We start from the raw sequence: 24,225 nt of genomic DNA on the forward strand, positions 1-24,225 counted from the left end.
GATGTGAAAAGAAAAAAGGTTTCTAAGTTGTCACTTATTGGTGCATTTTCATTTCATGTTTATTAATGAAACGAAGAATATTTATTATGACAAAGTTAATGCTGCTTTACTAATATTTTACATTCGTTCTGTTACAAATATTCAATTCTTATATGTCATTATTTTGTAAACAGAATGGTATTAGTTTTTAAATTTTCTCTCATATACAGAATATATTTGCTCTCTATAAAGTTATTTGCTTTTATAAAACTTTATAACACTTTTGTAAAGTTTTTCATAAACATTCCTGTTTCTCTCGATCCTTCACGCCTTTCTTTTTTCCAGAAAGTGGTCTTTATCTTGCAATGCTGTCCTTCACGGAATCCAAAGCTTTCAAGGATGAAGTGACCATACCAAAATCTGCTCTGTGTGCCAGTGTGGGTGGGTGGTTGAAGGAGGAGAGAATACAGCTGCTCAGTTATCTTGCTATTACAGGAGGATGAATATGGCAGCAAGATAATATGCACACACACACACATAGACTGACAAGAAAGCCAGAGTTTCAAGGTTGCAGCTGCAAGAAGGTGTCCGGCTCCTCAGACTAGTGGATGTCTCCTACGTTCAAAGAAGGTGCAGGTGTATTTTTACACTTTGGCCACCAGGTGCCGCTGTTGCATTTAAACCTTGAGTGTACATTCTTACTACAGTATTTTTAATAAGTGCTTATTTAAAAAAAAAACGCTATGGTCTGATGAGCTACGAACAAAGATTTCTACAGTCACCTTAAAAAAGGTATCTTAGATATACGATCAAAATTATGATTCAATATATCAATTATTATTTTTTCAATCTATATTATGCTTGAAACAAATCACCAATCAATTCAACGTAAAATATTTACATACAAAATTTGATTAAAGTTCTTTTCTGTCCTATTTTAAAATATAAACCATTAATACTAATAGGAATAATAATAATTTTCTTTGTTCATCAAAGTTAAACATTTTCAGCTGAACACTGCCCTCTAGTGGTACTTTGATAGAATGACGCCCAATCACAAAGTTGACATCCAAAATCCAAAACTGAAAAATCTCCCATCCACCCCAGCTTTGTTTTGTTTTTGGAATATGACATATTCACATCGAATGGTGCACATTCACATAAATTTGAAATTTGTTTTTAAAAATATTTTTTAGGTTAATCCGGTTGTTTGAACACTGTGAGCTTAGTTGACACATAAATAGGTAACTGCTGTGGGCAACACTTCAGCCAACTATATTAGATTTTTATTTTAATTTTAGAAAAGCTTGAACTTGTACGTAAATCGATTACCATTGCGCCCTTTGATCAGCACATTCTGTAAATTGATCGGGGCGCCGATTGACCGATTCCGAACCCCAAACATATAGGTTTGTTAAGTTGCACGATACGAAGAGTCTGATTGGCTAATCGGAAGGGAACTTTTAAAACGCTCCACGTCATTGGTGGAGCCAACATTCTGTTCTTTTTTTCTCGCGATTGTTTCCCGTGTGGGTTAATGGCTCCTCCTGCTGTAGACAGAGACAGAGCTTGCACCGAGCGGTGGAACGGGGGAAGCTGTGACACCACGTAGAGAAGAGAAAAAAGACGTAACTTAACCCCCAAAGCCTGTTTTTTCTCAGCAAAACTGTTTTGGGTTTCGCGTGAAAAGGGCTGTCGGGGTGGCACTTGTGGTTGACGGCTAAATTTAGCGGCGGGCGGTCGAGGACAGCGGTCTATTTTTCGACGACCAACTCCCCAGATGAACTCCGTCAGGGCTACCAACAGAAGACCAAGGCGAGTGTCGAGGCCGCGCCCGGTACAACCCGAACGGAACAACGCAGAAAGAGGTAAGCTAGGCTACGTTAAGCTAATGTAATCGGTTAAAACAATGGCGGAGGGCGTCGGTTTTACTGTAGCCCTTTCACTATTGCTAATGACGGCAGGGATTAGTAGGAAAACCCGAGGCTTGTTGCTCTGTGGCTCAGGCCAGGCCGCGCTTTGTTTGGCTTGAGTGATCGGAGCCAGCTAGCTTTCCAGGTTAGGATAAGGTTGGGGGTTGTCTTTACTTAACGTATTGCGTATGTAGCAGCACAGCCATCATACATGGCTCCTATTCCTCAGCTGGAGGGTAGGGGACTGTCTTCCATCTGAAGCTTTGTGTCTCCCCGTTTACCGCATTCCCAGCTGTCATAGCGGTTACGGTGGGGGTAAATCTTCAGACTGCCATTTTTGGGTTGTTAACCAAAACATTAGCACCTATTTGGGTTGTTGCTAACTAGCTCCTATAGCCGAAAGAGGCCACACAAATCAGATGTGATAGATGACACTGCACGTAGACAGACAAAGCGATTTTAAGACTTAGACCCGCCGTCTTTTGAGTTTATTTAGCGAATGCTAAAACGAACATGCTAGCCTCCGTAGCTCCATTTGTTTACACCGCGGATTTGTCAGCTACGCAGTTCAGTTTGTAGCCATTAGCCGGACGTCAGTGGGACGTTTTTGTACGGCTGCAGAATAGATTTGACAGCATTATTTGATTTTGCTTCACACATAAACAAATTATGCACTGCTTATAATCCTGCAGAGTGTTTTAGCTGCAGGGATCGCATCTGCCATTATCAATCCCCAACCTTTGTCTCGCATACCAACGATTAACCTGCGCATTTTGGGCTTCAGTCACTCATTGGTGCTGTCACTGCAATAATGACATAGTGGAATCCCCAATTTTTGTATGCTTATTTCGCATTCCGATTGCAATGACATGAACGTGCAGCGTTTATGCACAAGTCCGATCATTGTGCAGCTCAAGACAATCCTTGTGTTTTTGCTGCCCAGATGAAGAGGCTCCTGCAGCAGCTGCAGCAGAGATGGCTATTGAAGAGTCCGGTCCAGGTGCTCAGAACAGTCCCTACCAGCTTCGACGCAAGACCCTGCTACCCAAGAGAACCACAGCTGCCTCTGCCACCGCCTCTGCCTGTCCCAGCAAGGGCCCTATGGAGGTTAGATTGCATTTTGCTTTTTTATTTTAGACAATTCTGAGTAGCACATGACTTATTAATATGATATTGGCTTAATGCGTATGTCACTTTGTCCTTTAGGGAGCCTCCACCTCGTCAACAGAAGCCTTTTGCCATCGAGCCAAGCGGGCACGAGTGTCCGGTAAGAGCCACGACCTCCCAGGTGTGTGTAAAAGCACTGCAGCTGGATAAGGAGTGTTTCTTTCCCCCCTTTGTTTCATTTTACTGTTTGCTTGAACACTGAAAGCCCCTCAAATAATGAGATTGTTGTATCTTTATATTTTTTTACATTTTAGCTGCCCCAGCAGAACAATATCTGCAGCAGAAGCTCCCAGATGAGGTTATTTTGAAGATTTTCTCCTACTTACTGGAGCAGGACCTATGCCAGGCAGCTTGTGTCTGCAAAAGATTCAGCCAGCTAGCAAACGACCCCATCCTCTGGTCAGTACTGCTGAAGACCACTCTGTTCTTACATTTGACTCTCATTCAAGATCAGCAGCTGAGATTTCTTTTTTTTTTTTTTTTTTTGGTATTTTTATTTATTTTTTTGTTATTATACATTGCAGGAAACGCTTATATATGGATGTGTTTGAGTATACACGTCCCATGATGCATCCTGAGCCTGGCAAGTTCTACCAGGTCAACCCTGAGGAGTATGAACACCCAAACCCGTGGAAAGAGAGCTTCCAGCAGCTAGTAAGCTTGTCTTTGTTATTTTTAAATTTATGTAATTAATGCAGAAATATATATATATATTTACATTGGACGTGTGTCTATTAAAATCATTTATATACATTTTTTTTCTGCTGGATGTAATTGCATGTTATGTAGTTTTGAGGCAGAAAAATCTATTTCTGTTATTTTTTGTAATTATGAACACTGTTTTGATTGCAATTCCCATTTGGTTCAGTTAATATTAAATTTAATTGAACAATATTAAATTGTAAATCAAATCATGATCATATTAATCTATATTTCTCTATTTAGAAATGTAACAGTGACACCTTCCCTTAATTAGTATTGCGTGGCCTATTAACAAATGTAATTCTTTCCAAAGAATTGTCTATGTATGGACTTCTAGAATGTTTCAAATATTAGAAATTTCGTGTTGTTAGTAGGGATGCTACAATTCTCAGTTTAAAGCTGAACTGTATTTTACACGATTGAACTAAATTATTTGCAAAAGGGAATTTTTGCATCCTTAGTGTGTTTTCGTTGAATGTGTCAAACACATGTGCCTCTAACTATAGTGTCATTAGACTTGTCTTATAGTCTAACTAAAATGGTTTTCTTGCTTATTAGCAAATTAGAAGATTTTTCTCAGATTTTTTTAGTCATTTGTTGTTGTTTTGTGAATCACAAATCCAAAATGGAACTGAAACTAAACTGTGACCCAAATATCAAGGCTTGAGTTGCATTGTAAGGAAAGTGCCTTGTTGCATCTCTAGTATTTGTGTATATTTTGGTTTCCTGCAGTTCTCGACGGTTTCTGCATTTTAATGCTGTTTGAAAAATGGATTGAGGGGTTGAAATTCCACTGATGGAGAAATTTAACTCGATATTAATTTTGTTCTGCCTTCAGTAAAACAAGGATTACAATTCATATCTTCTGCTTATACAAAAAAAAAATATGTACAATCTCTGTATAAAATAATATAATTTTTTGATTTTGCATTAAATATTTTAGGAGTCTTTAAAAGGCATGAAAATTGTCTCAAAAACAGTCTCTTCCCCAGAGTAGCCTAAATGCTACTCAATACATAAACCCCAACAACTTTCTTTTTTTTAAAGGGCAAAAATTAGCAGCTCAGAGGCATGAAAGTGCAAAAATGTTATTATTATTATTATTATTTATGTGTTCCTATGTGCAATACATGTATATATTCTTGTTTTCCACTAAATTTTCTTCTTTATTCTACACATACATTTTTGTTTATTGTATTGTCTGGTGAGCACCAATATTTTGTTGTCACAAGCTTTTTGTGTAAAAATGACAATACCAGGATTTTGATTCTGAAAATTGTGCTTAAAAATAAGTACAAATTAAAAATAAATTTGCATGAAAATGCTGCTTGTTTCAGTGGATCTAACTGATGATATTCTCTGTCTTGCAGTATAAAGGAGCTCATGTGAAGCCAGGCTTTGCTGAGCATTTCTACAGTAGCCCGAGCAGATACAAAGGCAGAGATAATATGCTGGTAAGTAAGCACACAAGGACGACTGTCTTCTCTATCCACGCTGCATAGCATCTTCCGTCCTCTTATATCTACTTAAACTTGTAGGAGGACATCTCTGCTTTAAATAGGTTAAGCATCTGCTCTGCTTGTTCCTGCAGTCTAATTTTAAATATGTGTATTCTTTGCCTGATTGTGTCTCTCTCCCCTTCAGTATTATGACACCATTGAGGATGCTCTGGGTGGGGTGCAGGAAGCCCACTTCGATGGGCTCATCTTTGTTCACTCTGGCATCTATACAGATGAGTGGATTTATATAGAGTCCCCCATCACCATGATTGGCGCGGGTAAGTATGTATCTTTGAGAGCTGCTGAGGCCTTTCGTGTAGTATGGTCAGTATTTGGAGAAACGAGGAGACTAGAGCTGACTTGTGTGTTGGTCTCCACGCTAAAGCGTTCTTGTGAGCATGATTCCGTTTCTCTTGTAGCTCCTGGTAAAGTAGCAGATAAGGTGGTGATTGAAAACACAAGAGACTCCACGTTCGTCTTCATGGAGGGCTCAGAGGATGCATACGTGGGGTACATGACCATAAAGGTAAATATACGCTTGCTTTTCAGATGATCTCACTACTCGCCAGGATGTTGGCCGGTTATCTTCTTAATTTTTAATTACGCTCATAACTACATTATTACCTTTTATATTGCTACCAGCTTTGGACGCATTACTTGAATGTGTCAGGTGGATAACAGTCCCCGTGTGACCTCAGCTGTTCTTCTCTGAATAGTTTAATCCTGATGATAAATCAGCGCAGCACCATAACGCCCATCACTGTCTGGAGATCACCGTCAACTGCAGCCCAAACATCGACCACTGCATCATCCGCTCCACTTGTACAGGTAAGCGCTCTTTTACACCTACTTTCAGAAGATTTGTACGAGATCATGGCTCTGCAACCTTTTAAAAAAATGTTTTTGCTTTCGAACATAGTAAAGTAAAAAGTAATTTGTAAAGTACACAAAAAGAAAGTAATCTATGAGTCTTTTACAAAGTCGGAATGAAACGTTTTGACAGATTTTTTTTAAAATCAAGTGGTAGTAAGTAAGTACAACCAGAATGATGTTTTTGTACAAATTCAAGGGTTTTAAGTACTGTAAAAGTCACCTAACTTCTAATTCAATTGGATTTATAAATTTCTGGCTGAGATGCACCACAAAAGGTAGAATACACTTTTTTTTTTTTTTTTTTTTTTAACTGCTGACGTCACACTACACATTATCACATTTTCTGCACTGAGACGTGGTAAAGGATGTCTTTTACTTTGAAAGGATTTCATGTGAATTATGTCAAAAATTATCAACTGTTTAATACTTTGAAAAAAATGCAAATTTCTCTTAATTTTTGTTTTATTAATGACAAAATCAATATTTAATTAATAGTTATCATAACAGCAACAATCAAATATTAGTGCAAATCAGTGATTTAAGACTTTGTGGCTCCTTCTGGGTTGTAGTCGGTGAGAAGCCGACTCGAATGACTCTTTAAGTGTTGAAGGTTTTACTAGAAAAACAGTTTTCTTTGTTTATGATTTCACATTTCCAAAAGCTGGCTTATATATTTCTTAAATCTTCTTGTAATGTGATGTCCCTGATGAATTCCGTGTTCTTTTGCTGGATTGGATATTTGAGAATCCTTGAAAAATGATTCCAACTGTGTGCATGTTTTGTGTATTAATGCTGTGTTGCTTTGTGATTTAACAACCTAACTTGTTACATATGTGTAGTTTGCATAAAATGTATTTTTAAAATCATGTTAAGGTGTGCTTTGAAGAGGATTTATAAGCTAAAATGTGGTTTTCTGAAGACTTTTATGTATTTTTTACTGAAGTGTAGCTCTTGTGTTTCTGTCCAGTGGGTTCAGCGGTGTGTGTGAGTGGACAGGGAGCCTGTCCGACCATTAAACACTGTAACATCAGTGACTGTGAGAATGTAGGACTGTACATTACAGACCACGCACAGGTAAAGATGACCTCCTCCATCACTGTTTTACTTTAAATCTAAAAATGTTTCTAATGTTCTAATGTTTCTGTTTTGTTTGTTTTAGGGCATTTATGAAGACAATGAAATTAGCAACAATGCACTAGCAGGAATTTGGGTGAAAAACCACGGAAACCCTATCATTAGACGAAACCACATTCACCACGGCCGAGATGTTGGAGTGTTCACGTTTGATCACGGCATGGTAAGTTCACTTTGGAGTGCTTTTATTTTATATAACATCAACAAAGTAAATAGTCGTTTTTCCTTCTTTTTCCAGGGTTACTTTGAGAACTGTAATATTCATCGGAATCGCATAGCAGGCTTTGAGGTGAAGGCGTACGCCAACCCCACGGTGGTGCGGTGCGAGATCCACCACGGCCAAACGGGGGGGATCTACGTCCACGAGAAGGGGCGGGGCCAGTTTATAGAGAACAAAATTTATGCCAACAACTTTGCAGGCGTGTGGATCACATCCAACAGTGACCCCACGATACGGTAAGAAGTCACCTACTTTTTTTTTTTTCCTCTCGCCTCTCCTTTTATCATTTAATCTACATTAGTTTATCTTTTTATAAACTTTAAATTCTCCTTCCTGTGTGGGAAGTTACTGAAAACTACGTTTTTAAAGCATTACAGGTCATACTTTTGCATTTATGGCTATCTTTATTTCATCTTTGTCCATAATTACGGTGCAACCTCTATTTTCCCATGATTTTCTCATCATAATCAAAGGTTAAACGCTGCAAGGAAGAACAAGAACAATAGCTCTTATTGGAGTTCCTAAAACCTTGGAAAGAGCTTTGCTAAAACCTTCCAGAATCGTACATGTCGATGTGATTCCTCTCTTGAATTTGATTTATATTAGCATTGATTTGGAGAGCAACTTCCCTGTTATAATTAGTTTTTACTTTACCTTTTCACTGCACTGTACATGAAGTCTGTCATTTTTAAACACACGCCACACTTTGGACACATTCCGTTTATAAATTACCTGCAAGCGTTAAATATTTTTCTCAATGTGGTTGACTTTTTTTTCCCCTTAAATTTAGGGCCAATGCTATTTACAACGGTAATCAAGGCGGCGTGTACATATTTGGAGACGGGCGAGGTTTGATAGAAAGCAATGACATCTACGGCAACGCCCTGGCCGGAATCCAGATCCGAACCAACAGCTGCCCCATCGTTCGGCACAACAAGATCCACGACGGACAGCACGGGGGCATCTATGTGGTAAATGCACAACAAAAAAAATATTCATTTTGATCCAACTGCATCTGCTTGAACTGTTTTATTATTGTTATTTCAGCACGAGAAAGGTCAGGGAGTCATCGAGGAGAATGAGGTGTACAGCAACACTCTGGCTGGAGTCTGGGTGACCACAGGCAGCACTCCTGTCCTCCGCAAGAACCGCATCCACAGCGGCAAACAGGTACGAGAGCTGAGCTGCAGTGAATGGTTCATGTTTCTTAAGAAATGAGTGACAGAGTCATGATTTAAGTATTTACTGCCAACTTTAGCTGTCAATTTTAATGAAACTCATTCTAAACATTTAAATGGAACTTTGAAATGATTTTAAATGTATTCTAATGTGTGCAAAAATCTGTAGAATAAAGATCCTATTGTTTATTTATGAAAACTTAATTTACACAATATTTTCTGAACTGTTGGCCATCGTGATAAAATCTGCTCATTTAAAAAACTAAAGCTGCACTTCTCATACATGTACATTAGAACAGGATCTGATGATAGTTTTTCTGCATCCAAACGTCTTCAGGTTGGGGTTTATTTCTATGACAACGGCCACGGCGTTTTGGAAGACAATGACATCTACAATCACATGTACTCTGGTGTACAAATAAGGTAACTATGAAACTTTTCTATCCGCTCAACTTCAATCAGATTAAAAATGCCGCACGCACCGATTAGTCTTGTTTTGCTGAAAATGTTGGATCTTCACAGGACGGGAAGCAATCCGAAGATCAGACGCAACAAAATCTGGGGGGGGCAGAATGGAGGGATTCTGGTCTACAACTCCGGTTTGTGTTCACATCTTCTACTGCAACATCTGCGCTCGTGTGTCTTTACTTAACCCTGCTCCCTCCAGGTTTGGGCTTCATCGAGGACAATGAAATCTTTGACAACGCCATGGCGGGGGTGTGGATCAAGACGGACAGCAACCCCACTTTGAGGAGAAATAAGATTCACGACGGCAGAGACGGGGGAATCTGCATTTTTAACGGAGGCCGAGGTAGATGTCTATCCGAATAGTTCTGTGTAAATGTGATTTTTGAGGCTCATGACTTTGTAAATCTTAGGTCTTCTGGAAGAAAATGACATCTTCAGGAACGCTCAGGCCGGCGTCCTCATCAGCACCAACAGTCATCCCATCCTCCGCAAGAATCGCATTTTTGATGGTTTCGCTGCAGGTCTGTTTCACAGACCTTTCAACACAATCATTTCCTAATCTTTTTACCTCATGAGTCTTCTTTATACCCCTAACCAGGGATTGAGATCACTAACCACGCCACCGCAACACTGGAGGGAAACCAGATCTTCAACAATCGCTTCGGAGGGCTTTTTCTGGCCTCAGGAGTCAACGTCACTATGAAAGGTTAGTCGCTGCTCGGACTGACGTGGCCGTTACGACCATGCTGGATTCAGAGCTTCATTCTTTCTGCTTTAGATAACAAGATTCTGAACAATCAGGATGCTATTGAGAAGGCGGTGAGCAGAGGACAGTGTCTGTACAAGATCTCCAGCTACACCAGTTACCCCATGCACGACTTCTACAGGTGGGTTTGACCGCAGAATGTCCCATCAGGCCACAAAAAGAAAGGATTTCAATCGTTTTCTGTATTTGATCTATCGTGGAAGCAAAGTGCCATTTCCAAAATCATCAGCCTCCTGTTTGTAATCACAGAGCCAGATGACCGTCCGCTTGTATCATTTCCTGATATTAATTAAACTAAAACCGGCGTGTGCAGAAGTCTGATGAATCTAGTTGTTGTAGATCGCGCTTTAGCCACAACTAAAGCTCTGTGCTTTTTATAGGTCAGATTTTAAGCTGCAGCTTCTGTTTCTGTTTTTCACCTCTTCAAACTAAAATCGCTCTTTAAGAATTGAGTTTACAGAAGTAATGTGAGAAAAAAGTAAAATGTTTGTCGCTACAAAACAGGATTTATTATAAAATCTGTAATTCTACAAAGGGAAAAGTAAAATGTTCAGATGCTCTGAAAAGTGGACTTGGACTTTGCAGTAAATATGGGGAAAGAAAAAACATTTTTTTAAGTTAAAATAAACAAATACTGAACAAAAGTTTATTTTAAATCATTTAGGAAAGAAAAAGAATCTTCTTCATTGTTTTCTCAACATTCCTGTCTCATTAATAATCAAAAATCAAATGCATTATATCTGCTTGGTGGTTTGAGTTGATTGTCATTTTCTGCACCTTAAACTTTTTTTAAAAGTTAAATCTGGGTCATCATTTCACCAACTGATCGAATAATCGATCGATTTTTTTCTTATCTTATTGAAATCCCTCCAGCAAGTCTGCAAACTCCAAAGGAAGTAATGATAAACTAAATGAGTTCATTTTCATTTACATATTTTATGGAGTATAAGGTGCAGCAGCCAAAAAAATGCATACTAAAGGAAGAAAAATCATATATTAGTCGCATTTTTGAGATCAATTTATTTAACAAAATACGGTAACAATAATAGACATTTTATCTTGAAAGACAACCCATAATGCGGAATAATAAAAGGCTGAATACATACAGGCATCACTATGGTAACCATATTTAGCTTCATGAATCATTAGAGGAATTTAGTATTATTAGCGCAACATATGAGCAATAATTCCAATAGGCATGGTATAAACTAAACTCTTTGGGTCTCTTTAAATCACTAAATCCATTAAATTCTTCTTTCTTTGTGTAGCTTTTCTACAAATACTGATCCACAGCACCCTCTTGTGGTTGATGCTGTTATTGTTTTTTTAAATCACATAAGTTGCACCTTCTGCCAAACTATACAAAAAAATATATTTATATTTAATATTTATACTCCAAAAATATGGAATACATTTACAAAATTTCAAATTAATGTTTTTATATGTTCATGAGAACATTTTCTTGTTTGTTTTCCAGATGTCACACCTGTAATACAACAGATAGGAACGCCATCTGTGTCAACTGCATCAAAAAATGTCACCAAGGACACGATGTAGAGTTTATACGGCATGATCGGTAAGACCCGTGGGCTTTTCTCTCTTTTTTAAAAAGAAAAGTTTTATTTCTTTTCATTTTTGCTTGACTTACCCTAAAACGAAACACTGCATGAGTTAAAATACTTAGTATTTTTGCATTAAATGTAACAAATTTCCTTCATTTCTGGCGTCCCCGCTACAGGTTTTTCTGTGACTGTGGAGCAGGAACGTTGTCCAACCCTTGCACGCTCGCCGGAGAGCCCACACACGACACGGACACTCTGTACGACTCTGCGCCGCCTATCGAGTCCAACACACTGCAGCATAACTGAAGCCGTGAAGTGATCCCCCTCACATGAGCAGACGACCACACAGCTACACACACATCCATCCGCAGCCACAAGGACCCAGAGAGACTCCGACTGCGGCGCTCTCAAACGGGGCGGAGTTTAAGATGCTGCAATGGGAAGCAGCTTTTAATTTTGTCCACATCGCCAGTCGGACTCGCTGCGATGGACGGGGAGACGCGCAAGAGCGGCCACGAGAGATTTCTTACTGAACTGAGATGATGGGAGAAGTTTTGAGCATGTCGGCACTCGTGATGCCGCACAGACTTCCTGCTTCCTTGCAGCATCCATCCTGATTGGCTGTCCAGGAAGTTGCAACATCGCAATGAACGGGTGGATGTTGCTGTGTGTGGACTAAAAGAAAAACGTGTGTTTGATGGAGCACTTGGGCTTTTTTTTTTTTTTTTTACTTTTAAATATAAATATATATATATGTTCCGATCATTGGATTTTATTTCAATGCTTTCTCACGTAGTTTTGTATTTTCAAGCAAAAAGCAAACTGTATTTGAATGTCTTTTATTTTTATGATATAATTAATATTATTATTATTATTTGGTTAGCGTCCTCCTCCCGCCTCGTCACAAAGCGCAGCAACTCCGATCAGCCCAGTGGTGAAATTCTTTCTGTGAAAGAGAATCTGGTTTAAACACTAAACCCTCTCCGGCGTGTTCGTTGAAATGACGGGTGGAGCGACTCCATGCTTGTATAAAGAGGTGTATGTAAATGTGGTGTACAGTGCAGGTTGCGCGTGTGTTTGTGTGTGCGTGTTTCTAAGCCGATGCAGTCTTTTTTTTTTTTTTTTTGTTTTGTTTTTTTGCGGAGAGGGTTTCAACAGGAGGCGTCCGAGCTCCTCCTGAACTGGAACTGAAGAGTGGCCCTGCAGCCCCGCCCCCGTTCCCCTCCTGTGTATCGTGGTGACTGTGGCTCCTCATGCAGCCTGAATCGAATGCATGTACCATAACATCTAGACTTAATATATTGTGAAGTATTCAATAACCATTATGTAGATGCTAGTTGGAATTCAAAAAGGGGTATACTTTCTTAGAAAGAAAAAAGAAAAAAACAGAAAAGACTGGCCATTTCTAAGAAAATAAATCTTTATTAGCTCTAACGTGTCTGTCTTTGAATTACCTTTTTATCATTTCTATCACAATCTGTGCTTTTATTTTATTTCCTGGAAAATGTATCTAATTGGATAACCCGTTTATATGGACTTTGACGTACGGTTCCTTTGTACTTCAAAGATCAAAAAGACCATTTTCTACTTTTTTATTCTTTCCTTTAACAGAATCCACTGAGGAAAATAAACATCAGAGAGTTAAATGAATGACCGAGAAATCTGGACTCTATGAATGTAAGTAAATACATAAAACAAAAGTCAGCAGACTAAAAGACAAATAAACAAAAAAACTGCACGCTCCAGATTTCACAAAGTGTAACATTTCCTTTTCTGGTGAGTCCTCCTCACATACTCTCATAACGGATTCAAACTGTGACCTCATTTCGATGTACTGCTTCATTCATCAACTTAGTTGTGTCCTTTAAAGGTCCAAGTTGAGTTGGATTTGGCAGCTTTAAAAGAAAAACTCATAAGCAGTGAATCACAAAACAGATTTGAGGTGTAAAAAAGACGAAACATTGAATTCCAGCACTAAACTTTAAATGTTGTGAAACAGGGTTGACGTGAGGAAACGGATCAACACGGCTGAAATGATGTTAAGAGTGGCAACCAGACACGCCGGTTCCAACTGTGGGCTGCAAGACGGAGAAGTTCCAGGAAACCTGGAGCAGCTGAGCAGGCTCTTATTTTGGTGAGCATGTTTGGGAAAGCACAAAGCAGCTTTTACACGGGACAAGGAAACAAAAACTCCATCCAGTTCAGATCAAACTCTTTAAAAATATTTATGATTAAGGTTAGGAACTACAAATTAAATATTTTGTGACCTCAGAGTAAAAGAAGAGATAGAAACAACCTTCTTAAAAAGAAAAAAGCCAAAAATTAAAGTTTAGCCAGGCTCCTAAAACAGGTAAAAAATATTAAAAAACAAATGACCCAAAAATCTATTTTTAAAGCAAGTAAGTTAGACATTATATTTTTCATATTTTATTTCAGACTTTTACTTTGACGCAGTTATCTGAGTTCCACAACAGTATGCATTGTTTTTATAACTTTAGTTACATTTTTTTTAATTTGAAAACACATTAAAGTCCCAATTAAATAGGAAAACTTGGCTTTATGCTGATAATTTATCACAATTTTAGAACCTCAGTTTTTAAACAATAAGTCCTAAATTAAGAATATATTTTGTTCTTACTTTGAAACTGTAGAGATGTCTAGAGCAGGGGTCCCCAAACTTTTTCTTGTGAAGGGGGTGATGTGGGGCCCAGGTTAGCTTTTAGGCTAACAGAGAAAGTGTACCAATCACAGGGCGTGTCCATGTAAACATTTATGTCCTTCCAGAGTGCCACACGTAATGTCATATACCTAAAGGTTACATAATCCTGGTCTGCAATCTTCACAGAGAAAATATTACTAAAACATTTCAAAAATTAAACAAATAAAAAAAAAAAATCTTGTGTCTCTGATTTTGTTCAGGGGGCCAGGCCCAATCAGGAGGTGGGCTTAATTTTGAAGGTAAAAAATAACCTCAGCATCCTGAATTGGAGCACAATTAACTTTGTTTGATCCTATGTTAAAATTCGAAATCTTTAAAATTAGGACTTTTTGTGTAGAATTTCACAATAAAAGCAGGTAAACTAAAATATAAGAACAGTCATTGAAAACACTTTGAAGGAAGTAGTTTTAAGGGTTTGATTAAATTACAAAAAAAAAAGGAATATTAAAATGTTATTTTAGGACCTTAAGACATATTGCAAAATACACATCCGTCAATCGAAGTCAGATAGATTTTAGTAAAATAAGTACTAAAACTGAAAAAGCACTTTAACAATGTTAAACTTTTTAAAAAGTAGATTTTACCAAAAGTTATTGTTTTTTTAAATTATTTTTTTACTTTTTTTTCTCAAAATGAAACAACTGAACTCAAAATTTATTTTTACAATTCGAATTCATAATTTTTAATTTTACTGTAAGTGCATTTTGTTTCTAATCACTTTACAAACCCTGATAATTAAACTTTTTTACGTTTAACCCTTTAACACTTTAGGCGTCACTAGTGAAGCTTAAACAAAAAATCTTTAGCATACTGTAAGTTTTCAATCATTAACACGATCAACGTTATTCCAGTACGCCGCTTTTCTCCTTCAAAATCTACTGGAATTACATTGATCGTGTTACCAGTTGATAAGTTATACTAAATTAAAGAACATAAATATTTTCTATTTTTGTTACTTTTGAGTCTTGGATCTGCAGACAGGAGCTCCTGGAGACGATTATTTATCATGAAAAACCACTTTGCATCCAAAATTACTTAAATGTTGTATCCACTTAAAAGCAAAAACATAGGTGATTTTTTTTTTCATAGCTGTAAATAAATTAAAGTTTTATGAGAACATAGCCTCATAAAGGCTAAAAGTAAAAAAAAAAACAAAAGTCAGTCAGAAGGAAGGAGATTTAGTAAACAAACACTATGGATTCTTCGAATGATATACTGTTGGAATTTGTTAGCTGTACAGCAAATCATCAACACTCTATAAGGGGATGATGTCAATTACATGCAGTAAATCTCGTGGTGTCACTTTATCAAATGTGACCAACACAGGACGTATAGCGAGGGGCCTTCAGGCACGCCTGTTCCAAACGTAAGATGTCAGTGATCATGAGGTTCTGGGAAATCTGCTAAACATGCGGGTCCTTTAAAACAAAGCTGTAATTTATGACGATTTACTAAAAAACCTCGATCCAAGTGGAACTGAAGAAGACAAATGAGGAGTCGACACAAAGCACTAGCAAAGAGAAAAGCTTTATTATGAAACTATACAAAGTGTTGTAGTGTGGCTCTTACAGCACATGAACGTTCTGAAAAATCAGGTGGTTTTCGCAGGAACACAGCGAGCCAGGATGTCACTGATGTAGGTGTTGTTTTTGGAGACCAGCTCCTGCTTCAGCCTCTTCAGCTCCACCTTCACCTCCTCCTCCACCATGGTGCCGACAGGAAGCGACTTCACCTTCTGCAGGAACTCCTGGATCAGACTTTCTCCGGCCTAACGGAAGATTGAAATCAGAAACTTTTCGACTTTTCGATTAAACCCAGTCGTGTTGGTGTGGCTTTACTTGTTTGTCCGTCCTCCTCCTCTTGGCTTCGGGCTCATCTTCCTCCGGTTTATCCCCCGTGAGCTCCTGGAACTCCTCCAGCTCCTCTGCCTTCTCCCTCGCCGCCGCGAGCACCGCTGGAGGGAAGTGGGCCAACTCCGCAACGTGGATCCCAAAACTCTGGTCACACACGCCTGAAGACGATGAAAATTCAAACTTTAAAATACAATTTGTATTATTCTGGTGAGGATTCAGGGTCGGCCCTGGGCTTAGGTGACCTAGGCGGCTGCCTAGGGCGAAATCTAGTGGAGGGGGCGCAAATTGCATTGAATATGTATCATGTTCGGATTAAAGCTCACTAGTGACCTGCTTTGACCCGGTACAGCATGGTGAGCGTGTCGTGCGTCGTCAGGGCCGTGACGTGCAGATTGTGCACGCCGGGCTGCTGCGCCGCCAGCGCCGTCAGCTCGTGGAAGTGAGTTGCGAAGAGACAGAAACAGCGAATTTTGGATGCGATGTGCTCGCTGATGGCCCAGGCCAGGCCGAAGCCGTCGTACGTGGACGTGCCCCTGCCCAGTTCGTCGATGATGATGAGCGACTTCTCTGAGGCCGAGCTGCGGGAACGACATGAAAATTGAGGCGGAGCTTGGCTCGGAGAATCACCTGTAAAGACTCGCTCTTACCGTAAAATGGCGGCGGTTTCCAGCATCTCTGACATGAAGGTGGACACTCCTTTCACCTGACTGTCGCCCGCTCCCACCCGCGCCAGAATGCTGTCGATCACGCTTAGCTCCGCCTTCTCACACGGGACGAAGCAGCCGATCTGAGCCATCAGGGCGATCACGCCCACCTGCCGGATGAACGTCGACTTGCCGCCCATGTTGGGTCCTGAAACCAGACGGGAGTTCAGCTTCAAAGCCGTCACGCCTCACACCGACGCCACGTTCAGCCCCACCTGTGATGATGTAGAAACTCTTCTCCCCCTGAACGAAGGAGACGTCGTTGGGTATGAAGGCGGTGTCGGCGTCCGTCTCCATGCAGGGGTGCCGGGCCTGCACCAGCTCCAAGCGCCGGCAGCTTCCATCCAAGATGCAGGGACGGACGTACGGCACGGGCGCCGAAACGGACGCCCCGGCCAAGCTCACCACCGCGTCCAGCTGCGCTATGACGTCGCTCAGCGTCTGGAGAGGATCCACGTAACCTGGTGTGAGGAAAGTTCAAAGCCTTCAGCGGGGAGCAGAAATAAATCACTGGAGCATGTGCAGGCAGCAAAAAGATCCTCATCTGATAAAACGGCGAGCTGCAGACCTAAATCTCACCAACACTGACTCCTCTTTACAAGTTCAAAGACTCGTACAGTTTACTGACCTTTGGAGAATGAAATCGATTCATCCAAACGTACAAAAAGGGACATTTTAGAAGTAAGAATCTAGTATTTCCTCAAAGACAAGACAGCATTGATTCTGGCGTTGGTCAAATCAATGCCATGCTGATGGGTTGCCGCGAGCAACATGTGATGGGAATCCGCACCCGAGGCGATGTTGATGATCTCTTTGACGATGGCGTTCTGGGCCTCCTCATACTCCTCCTTGTTTTTGGTGTACTCCTCATTCAGAGAGCTCAGCTTGCTGCGGACACGTGAAGGGGGATGATGCAGAGTTCAGTCAGTCAGCTGAGAGCAGGAGAGGGGGGGTTGAGGGGGGGATCGGCGTGACCCACCTGTTGGTGAAGCGCACCCCGTTCTTCTGGACGTCCAGGGTGGTGAACTTCTTGTTGTTCCGCAGGCCTTTCTCCTCCTTACACGTGACTCTCAGGTAGAAACCCAGCATGGCGTTGGACTCCAGCTTCACCGTTTTACCCGCCTCCAGACCTGAAACACAGATGAGACTCGGTAGTTCATTCAAGGGTCAAAACTAAAACAACAAGTGATTGGAGCTCAATTTGACTTCTCAATAATACATAAAAGTGTTTAATACTAGTGACTATAAACTTAGATACAATAAATTAATGATTGCTGTCATCAACTCTTGGTTTCTACACAGAAAAAGTGGGAAGTCCCCATAGAAAATGGCTTATTTTAGTAATTTAAGTGAGTTTAGTTGATTTTTTTTTTTTTTTTTGGCGATATGGAAGTCGCCATGTTGAACCCAGACGACGTCAGTAAGACCAGAGATTGGTCTGAGCCGATGTTCAGTCAACATTTCTACAGCGAGCACTCTGACCAATCAGGACTGAGCTTGTTAGAAGTCCACACCCCTACAACTTAAAAGCGAACTTGGGAGATTTGAGACCACTTACTTTTACTACGACCAGATCTAAATTGCCAGTTTAACAACTTTTGATGAAGAAAAAACATGAAAAAAAGTGAATATTAAGAACAACGTTTCTTAATGGAAGTCTATGGAACCAATGAGTACTTCCTATTTGGAACGCCAGGGGAAAGGAAGGGTTATTCAGTCCATTCTCATATAGAGTAAGGGTCCGTCCACTTGACAAACAAAGCAACTTTTTGAGCTTTTCCATGTATTATAATGCTCATTCCTCACTTTAAACAAACCCAAAGCGGTATTTTACAGCTTAAAAACCTACTCAGAGATGAGAAGAGCTTTTTCTGTGTCTTTTAAACATGTTCTTGTTGCATTTTTCTGATGATGGAGGACACATATGATGAAAATTTAAATTAAAGTTGCATTTCTGAGTATTTCATTAGTCAAATCGTTGTGAATTAGGGACAGAAATAAAAATTCAGTGGGAAAAAGTGTATTTGTTAAGTAGGAAGTACGCTGGGCAGGCCACAAACTCCTGCTCCGCTCTATTCTGACACATCCACTTATAGATATATAGATCCATGAACGTCTTTGTTTTCCTCATCTGAGCTGATATCTGGCTCACTGTACGGTTGGATAGCTCCAATATTTCTCGCCATTTTGTTGCACTGATGTTAGGTTGGGGTTGTGATGGGCTGTAAGCTAAAAACGGCATAATCATAATGAAAATACACCTGGGAACACTTTTACAAAAGATCAAAAGATGGTCGGAGTGGAGAGATTTAAAAAAAATCTTTTACCAAAAACAATGAAAAACTAAAATAAATTCATTAATAAAAAGTAGGACAGATCTGAGAAAAGCCAGATCTTTGAATGGAGACATGCTGCGGGAAAGTGCAACAAATTCATGATTTAAACTAAACAAAAAGATGGAAAAAAAATTCACTTTGAAGAAGATTTGTTCATATTTTCAAACAAAAAGATTAAGGAAGGACATTGATTTAGATCGGACAGGTTATCAAATGCAAAAACACAAGAAAAAACTCTTTTTGGACTGAGTCTGCTGAAAGACACATAATACAAAAGGTATAAAAAGATATTAATAATATTAATCCATTAACATTTTGGAAAAAAGATGACCATTACACAAGAACATCTTGAACTCCTTCATTCCAATAACTAGTTTGCCTACAGTGGATTATTCCAAGTCCTCCAATAGTCAAATGACAGACACGTGACCAGATCATTCATGTCTGCTTCAAGGTACTCACACAGTTAAATTGCCTAATTAGCTTCAGGGCTTTATCTGAGTGAACCCAGAGGGCGGCAGAGCCAGTCCACATGAAGCTCAGTCTGCGGGTTTGGGGTCATTTTCAGATAACATCTCCAGTGGATGTTATCGCCACGGGAAAAAACCTGCCACAGCTTTTAACCTTGGAGTCAGCGGGAGCAGAGCCACACTTAGTGCACACACTTGTAGCACATGACGGCCGAAACGTGAAATCGGTTCGCAGCGGGTTTATAGTAACACTGCATGTTAAAGGAGGTTCATGCAATCGCTTAAAAAAAAAAAACGATACAATAAAAGCTTTTCTGAGTTTAGAACACCTGTCTGTGCTGTTTTTTATATTTTTTCCTGATGGTGTTGCGAGGACCCAGAATGCACCTGGGTATTGGTTAAAAGGTGTTTAAAACAGCACATAAGGCTGTCAAGGAGAGATGAATGGAGGGGGAAGTCATTTATTTCTGAGGAGCTAATGCAGAGACAGCTTTGATAATTCCACTGTCATTGCCATTCGGCACAGATGCAGCATCCCGATGTCTGTATAAGAGCTGGACAGAGCCAGAGGTCACATGAACCTTTGTTTTTGTGCATATGGAGATGTTAACTTGTATTTTTAGGGATTTTTGTAAATTATATTTTTAATCTGAAGAACTATCATGTACCCAGTTTAAGAACCACTGCTGTTGTTTATACCACAAAGAATCAATTTTATAAAATGATTATAATCAATCAACTATTGTAAAATAGTAGATTGATGTACTACAGTTGTTTCCTGCGGTTTTTCACTTTACTTGCACTTTCTTTGGTGTTTCATGGCTGTTGAACAAAAAGGTCAAGCTGCTCTGAACGGTGCTTCAATTTGGATGTTTTCTTGTACAAGAACTTGATCTGTTCTGGATCCCTTCAGTTTCACGAGACTTTAAGGACCAACACCAGTGTGTGTTTGTGTAATCACCCAGTTCTCTGGCAGCACTGTTTAGAACCGCCTGCATGCTCTTCTCCAGATCATCCATCTTATCTCTAAGCTCGCTCAGCACAGGATCAAACGATGCCTTCACCAGGAACTCATGATGATCAATCTGCAAAAGCCAACAATCATGTAAACAAAGGAAAAAACAACAAAATGCTCTTAAAAAGGCACTCATAAGCCAAAGACCTGATTCATGTCCAGTGTGGTTTCAACCATCTCCTGGTACTTGGTGAAGTCGGTCTGCAGGTCTGAGAGCGGGACGGTGAAGACCGCCTGCAGGAGAACCTGGTAGCTTCCTACAAACACACAGAAAAGCCTTAAACACCTTTTAACTGGTCTAAGATGTCACAGAAATGACAAAACGGCATTTTGTTTTACGAATACCCGAGTACTTCTCCAAAGCTGCGATGAGGCCGGGGATTTGGCTCACAGCCTGGTAGACGCGGTAGCAGTCCTGCAGCGTGGCAGAGTGGCGGTGAAACTTCTTGGCCAGGCGGTGAAGGTCAGGGAAGCGGCGCAGCAAGTCCTCCTGACAAGTTTGCCTCAGCTCAGCGTCACACACAAAACTCTCAACAAGGTCCAACCTGTGAACACACAAAAACTGCCATTTGTTGAACCCCAAAAAGTCTTAAAATATCCAGATGTAAGACAATAACAATCTTCGATGCATATTTTTGCATAAATCAAGATTTGCGTGTAATACTTGTTACCTCTCCTCTATTTTGGTTTTGTCCATGAGCGGCTGTTTGATCCACTGGTTGAGCAATCGCTGTCCCTGCGGCGTGCGACACTTGTTCAACAAACCGGCCAATGAGTGAGCGCCGCTGAGGTCATCAGGTGAGCCCTAAAGAAAGGGAATAAAAACAATAAAAATGTTCTGTTTGATTTGTTTTTTCTTCACTTAAATGTGAAAGTTGACATCCTGCAATTCTGAAGGACTAGTTGAGACTGGGATCTGACCTGGAAGAGGTTAAGAGCTCTGACCGCAGCATTGTCCAGCCTCATGTACTGACCCAGGTCCAGTGGGGCGAGGCTAAAGGAGTTGAAGTTAGACTCGTCTGAAAGCAGGTCGAGGAATCGCACCACTGCAGCCAAGCACGACATGGCCACCTGGGGATGAAGGCGAGTGGATCTAACTTTCTCTAGTCAAGAAAGAAAGGTAGATGTTTTTTTCTTGTAATCACCTGCTTGTCCAGCTCAGAAAGTGTGTTGCTCGCCATTGCTTCTCCTTTCTTCGCCCTCAGCAGCCTGTTGAGATCCTGGATGATGTCTTTGCTGCTGAAGTCAGCTCTCTTTCTGTCGGACACCAGCATCCCACCGCGCTGCACCACCTGAACAACACAGAACAAAGCGTTTCCACACTAATCTTCCTTTTTTTTGGGTCAAAATACCACTGACATACCTCCCGCAGTTTGTTCCCATCAGTGCTGTTTTCACCCTGAGCTAAGAGACACTCTTTGGGGCTAATCTGGACGAGCAGGGACTCCAGGTTGGAGAAGATCTCGTTGTCTGGAAACTCGCAAACTCCCATTTTCCTCTGAGCTGCGTCTACGTAGCCGACTCCAACCATGCGCTGCCCATCAGCTGCTGTTGCAAACCGGACGGCCACGACTCCCGCACAGCCCTCTGCTCCCGTCGCACCTCCAAAGAGAATATCCTCAAACTGAGTCAGGTTTCCCGGCGAGGCCTGGAAGGAGACATCACCCAAAAAAAATAAAAAGTTTTTCAGAACCGGTTGTTAGAGCAAACATTAGATATCAAGACTGAGGACTTTATGGGAGCTTGATTGGTTGCTGCACATCATGTCCCAGTACCTTGTACTCAATTCTCCAGTCGTGCTCTTTGCTGCTTTTGCTGTGATTTCTGTAAACTTCCACTCTGTACTGCCTCACCAGCAGCAAGTCTTTCACAAAGGCCTCAAAATTCAGCTTGCTCAGGATCACACTCTCCAGTTTTCGACTGCCTGCACACAAAGATCATCATCAACAACAGAGCCCCACTCTGAACTTTTTTTCCTTTACTTTGGTGTTCCCTATAAAAACATGTATTTTTAGCCACATAAACTCCAAGTAGGACAAGGAAACCTATACCACCTATACCGACATCAATCAATGACACCTAAGTGACACATTACAAAAGCCTCCATTAAATCCTTTTAATAAATATTTAGGCAATATTTATCTGTAGATAATGGGACACCTAATTAGTTTCTAGAAGGTTACAAATCCACGACTAATCTGCCACGTGCTGTTGTTACCTGAACCTAAATATTTGATGACCCCATTAGTTTTGAAAACCTCCTTGGCAGCAAAAATGGCGTCTTTCCCGTGAACCGTGTAGTATTCGTTCCGGTCAAATATGCGGAACGTGGTGTCCGGCTTCTCCGGCATCGAGAAAATGAAGCTCAAGAAGCCGTGCTCGGTCGCACTGTCCATGGAGAGGTTTTGCTTCGGCTGCACCGCCATGCTGCAAACTCCCGCCAGACTCCGGAGCCAAACAGGAAACGACGTTCAGTATGGTTTCCATGGAAACACTTCTTCTTCGTGTGTAATTTTATCGCATGCGCCACACCGCGGCATTACCACCCCCTACGGGTATGTTGTGGAAAACATAATAGATTTTCTAAAACGCATTCATTAACATATTATTTTAGCTCTTTACCCTTTTGTGATTATTTTTGTCTTCTTCAAGAATAAATTACAAACTTATAACTGTCGGTGTTACTTACCTTTGAAGATGTCCCTTTCAAAATGTCGAACAATTGAAAAACTGCCATCTAGAGGTTTGGAGGGGGATTTTTTTTTTTTTTTTAGCTTTGAGAAAAACAGAACTATTATATAAAACAATATAAATATTAAAATAAATAGGATTCATTTACATTTTTTCAACCACAAATCCTCAGAATTGAACCCATATCATGTACCCATCTATGCCTTTCAGGCTGAAATAGACCATTGTCACAACATACCCACAGAGTAATACATTCTTTTCTTTGTATTTTCTTTATGTCTATTATGATTCAGAACATATTGTATTGCGCAGATGCAAATTGATTATTTATGTATACACTGCTCTAAAGAATTAAAGGAACACTACGAAAACACATCCTCTACCTGAACGAATTAAATTTTTTTTTTAAATGCTTTATTCTTTAGCATTAGTAATAGAAGTTAAATTTATTAGAGGAAAAACACACAACAGGCTGATCCAACTTTGATGGAATGTCTTTTAAACAAGTCAAAATGAGGTTCAGTAGAAGTGTGGTCTTCCACATGCCAGTATGACTTCTTTGCAATGCCTAGGTGTTAGGGATCGAGCAGCCAATGACGACAACAGCAGATTCATCCAAAAGCGAAAAGTTTAATTTTCTCTAAAAAGGTAGATAATTTACAAACTGGGCCCTTAAAAGAGGTCAAGAAAACAGAATTAACTCAGGCAATAAACTTAACTTTAACTAATTGAACAGACCTAACCTAAGACACAACAGGGTAACACATATAGTGGGCGATCAAACCACTTGACTAACATGGGGGAACTAAACATTTAACAAAAACAACACAAAATACTAAACACAAAAATACTGGTCTTTCAGAAGAAAAAGTAAGCAAAAGAAAAGTACACAAAAAGATTAACAAATTAACAGCAGCTTTATAGAAGCAAAGTAAATAAGCATTAAATTAGTCCATGTTTCCCCCCTGGAGACTTC

The 24,225-nt window shown here is 40.1% G+C and overlaps 2 protein-coding genes across 4 annotated transcripts; one reads left to right on the forward strand and one right to left on the reverse strand.

Annotated features, from left to right (window-relative positions):
* Nucleotides 1-1,488: 1,488 nt before the first annotated feature.
* fbxo11b (F-box protein 11b) lies at nucleotides 1,489-12,895 on the forward strand. Of its 3 annotated transcripts, XM_024285427.2 has the most exons (22): nucleotides 1,490-1,847; nucleotides 2,836-2,999; nucleotides 3,099-3,180; nucleotides 3,314-3,458; nucleotides 3,584-3,713; nucleotides 5,132-5,215; nucleotides 5,406-5,538; nucleotides 5,680-5,786; nucleotides 5,977-6,088; nucleotides 7,101-7,207; nucleotides 7,293-7,430; nucleotides 7,506-7,723; nucleotides 8,278-8,458; nucleotides 8,535-8,657; nucleotides 9,003-9,088; nucleotides 9,188-9,264; nucleotides 9,333-9,476; nucleotides 9,544-9,654; nucleotides 9,732-9,839; nucleotides 9,912-10,020; nucleotides 11,377-11,475; nucleotides 11,638-12,895. In XM_024285427.2, the coding sequence occupies exons 1-22, from the start codon at nucleotides 1,760-1,762 to the stop codon at nucleotides 11,765-11,767; spliced, it is 2,676 nt and encodes an 891-aa protein (XP_024141195.1). In that variant the 5' UTR covers nucleotides 1,490-1,759; the 3' UTR covers nucleotides 11,768-12,895. The 3 variants fall into 3 exon arrangements, with proteins under 3 accessions (XP_024141192.1, XP_024141194.1, XP_024141195.1); XM_024285424.2 differs by having other exon boundaries at nucleotides 1,489-1,847; nucleotides 5,406-5,786; XM_024285426.2 differs by having other exon boundaries at nucleotides 1,489-1,847; nucleotides 3,099-3,159; nucleotides 5,406-5,786.
* Nucleotides 12,896-15,688: 2,793 nt separating this feature from the next.
* Nucleotides 15,689-23,608, reverse strand: msh2 (mutS homolog 2 (E. coli)). The gene is made up of 16 exons (XM_024285428.2): nucleotides 22,777-23,608; nucleotides 22,334-22,482; nucleotides 21,922-22,206; nucleotides 21,704-21,850; nucleotides 21,480-21,629; nucleotides 21,230-21,363; nucleotides 20,904-21,103; nucleotides 20,706-20,815; nucleotides 20,505-20,628; nucleotides 17,717-17,867; nucleotides 17,528-17,625; nucleotides 16,953-17,198; nucleotides 16,681-16,885; nucleotides 16,364-16,611; nucleotides 16,019-16,191; nucleotides 15,689-15,948 (listed from the first exon to the last, which is right to left on the reverse strand). The coding sequence occupies exons 1-16, from the start codon at nucleotides 22,982-22,984 to the stop codon at nucleotides 15,772-15,774; spliced, it is 2,805 nt and encodes a 934-aa protein (XP_024141196.1). The 5' UTR covers nucleotides 22,985-23,608; the 3' UTR covers nucleotides 15,689-15,771.
* Nucleotides 23,609-24,225: the final 617 nt, after the last annotated feature.

The sequence above is a fragment of the Oryzias melastigma genome, linkage group LG19 (genome assembly GCF_002922805.2).
Source record: "Oryzias melastigma strain HK-1 linkage group LG19, ASM292280v2, whole genome shotgun sequence".
NCBI classification, from domain to species: domain Eukaryota; kingdom Metazoa; phylum Chordata; class Actinopteri; order Beloniformes; family Adrianichthyidae; genus Oryzias; species Oryzias melastigma.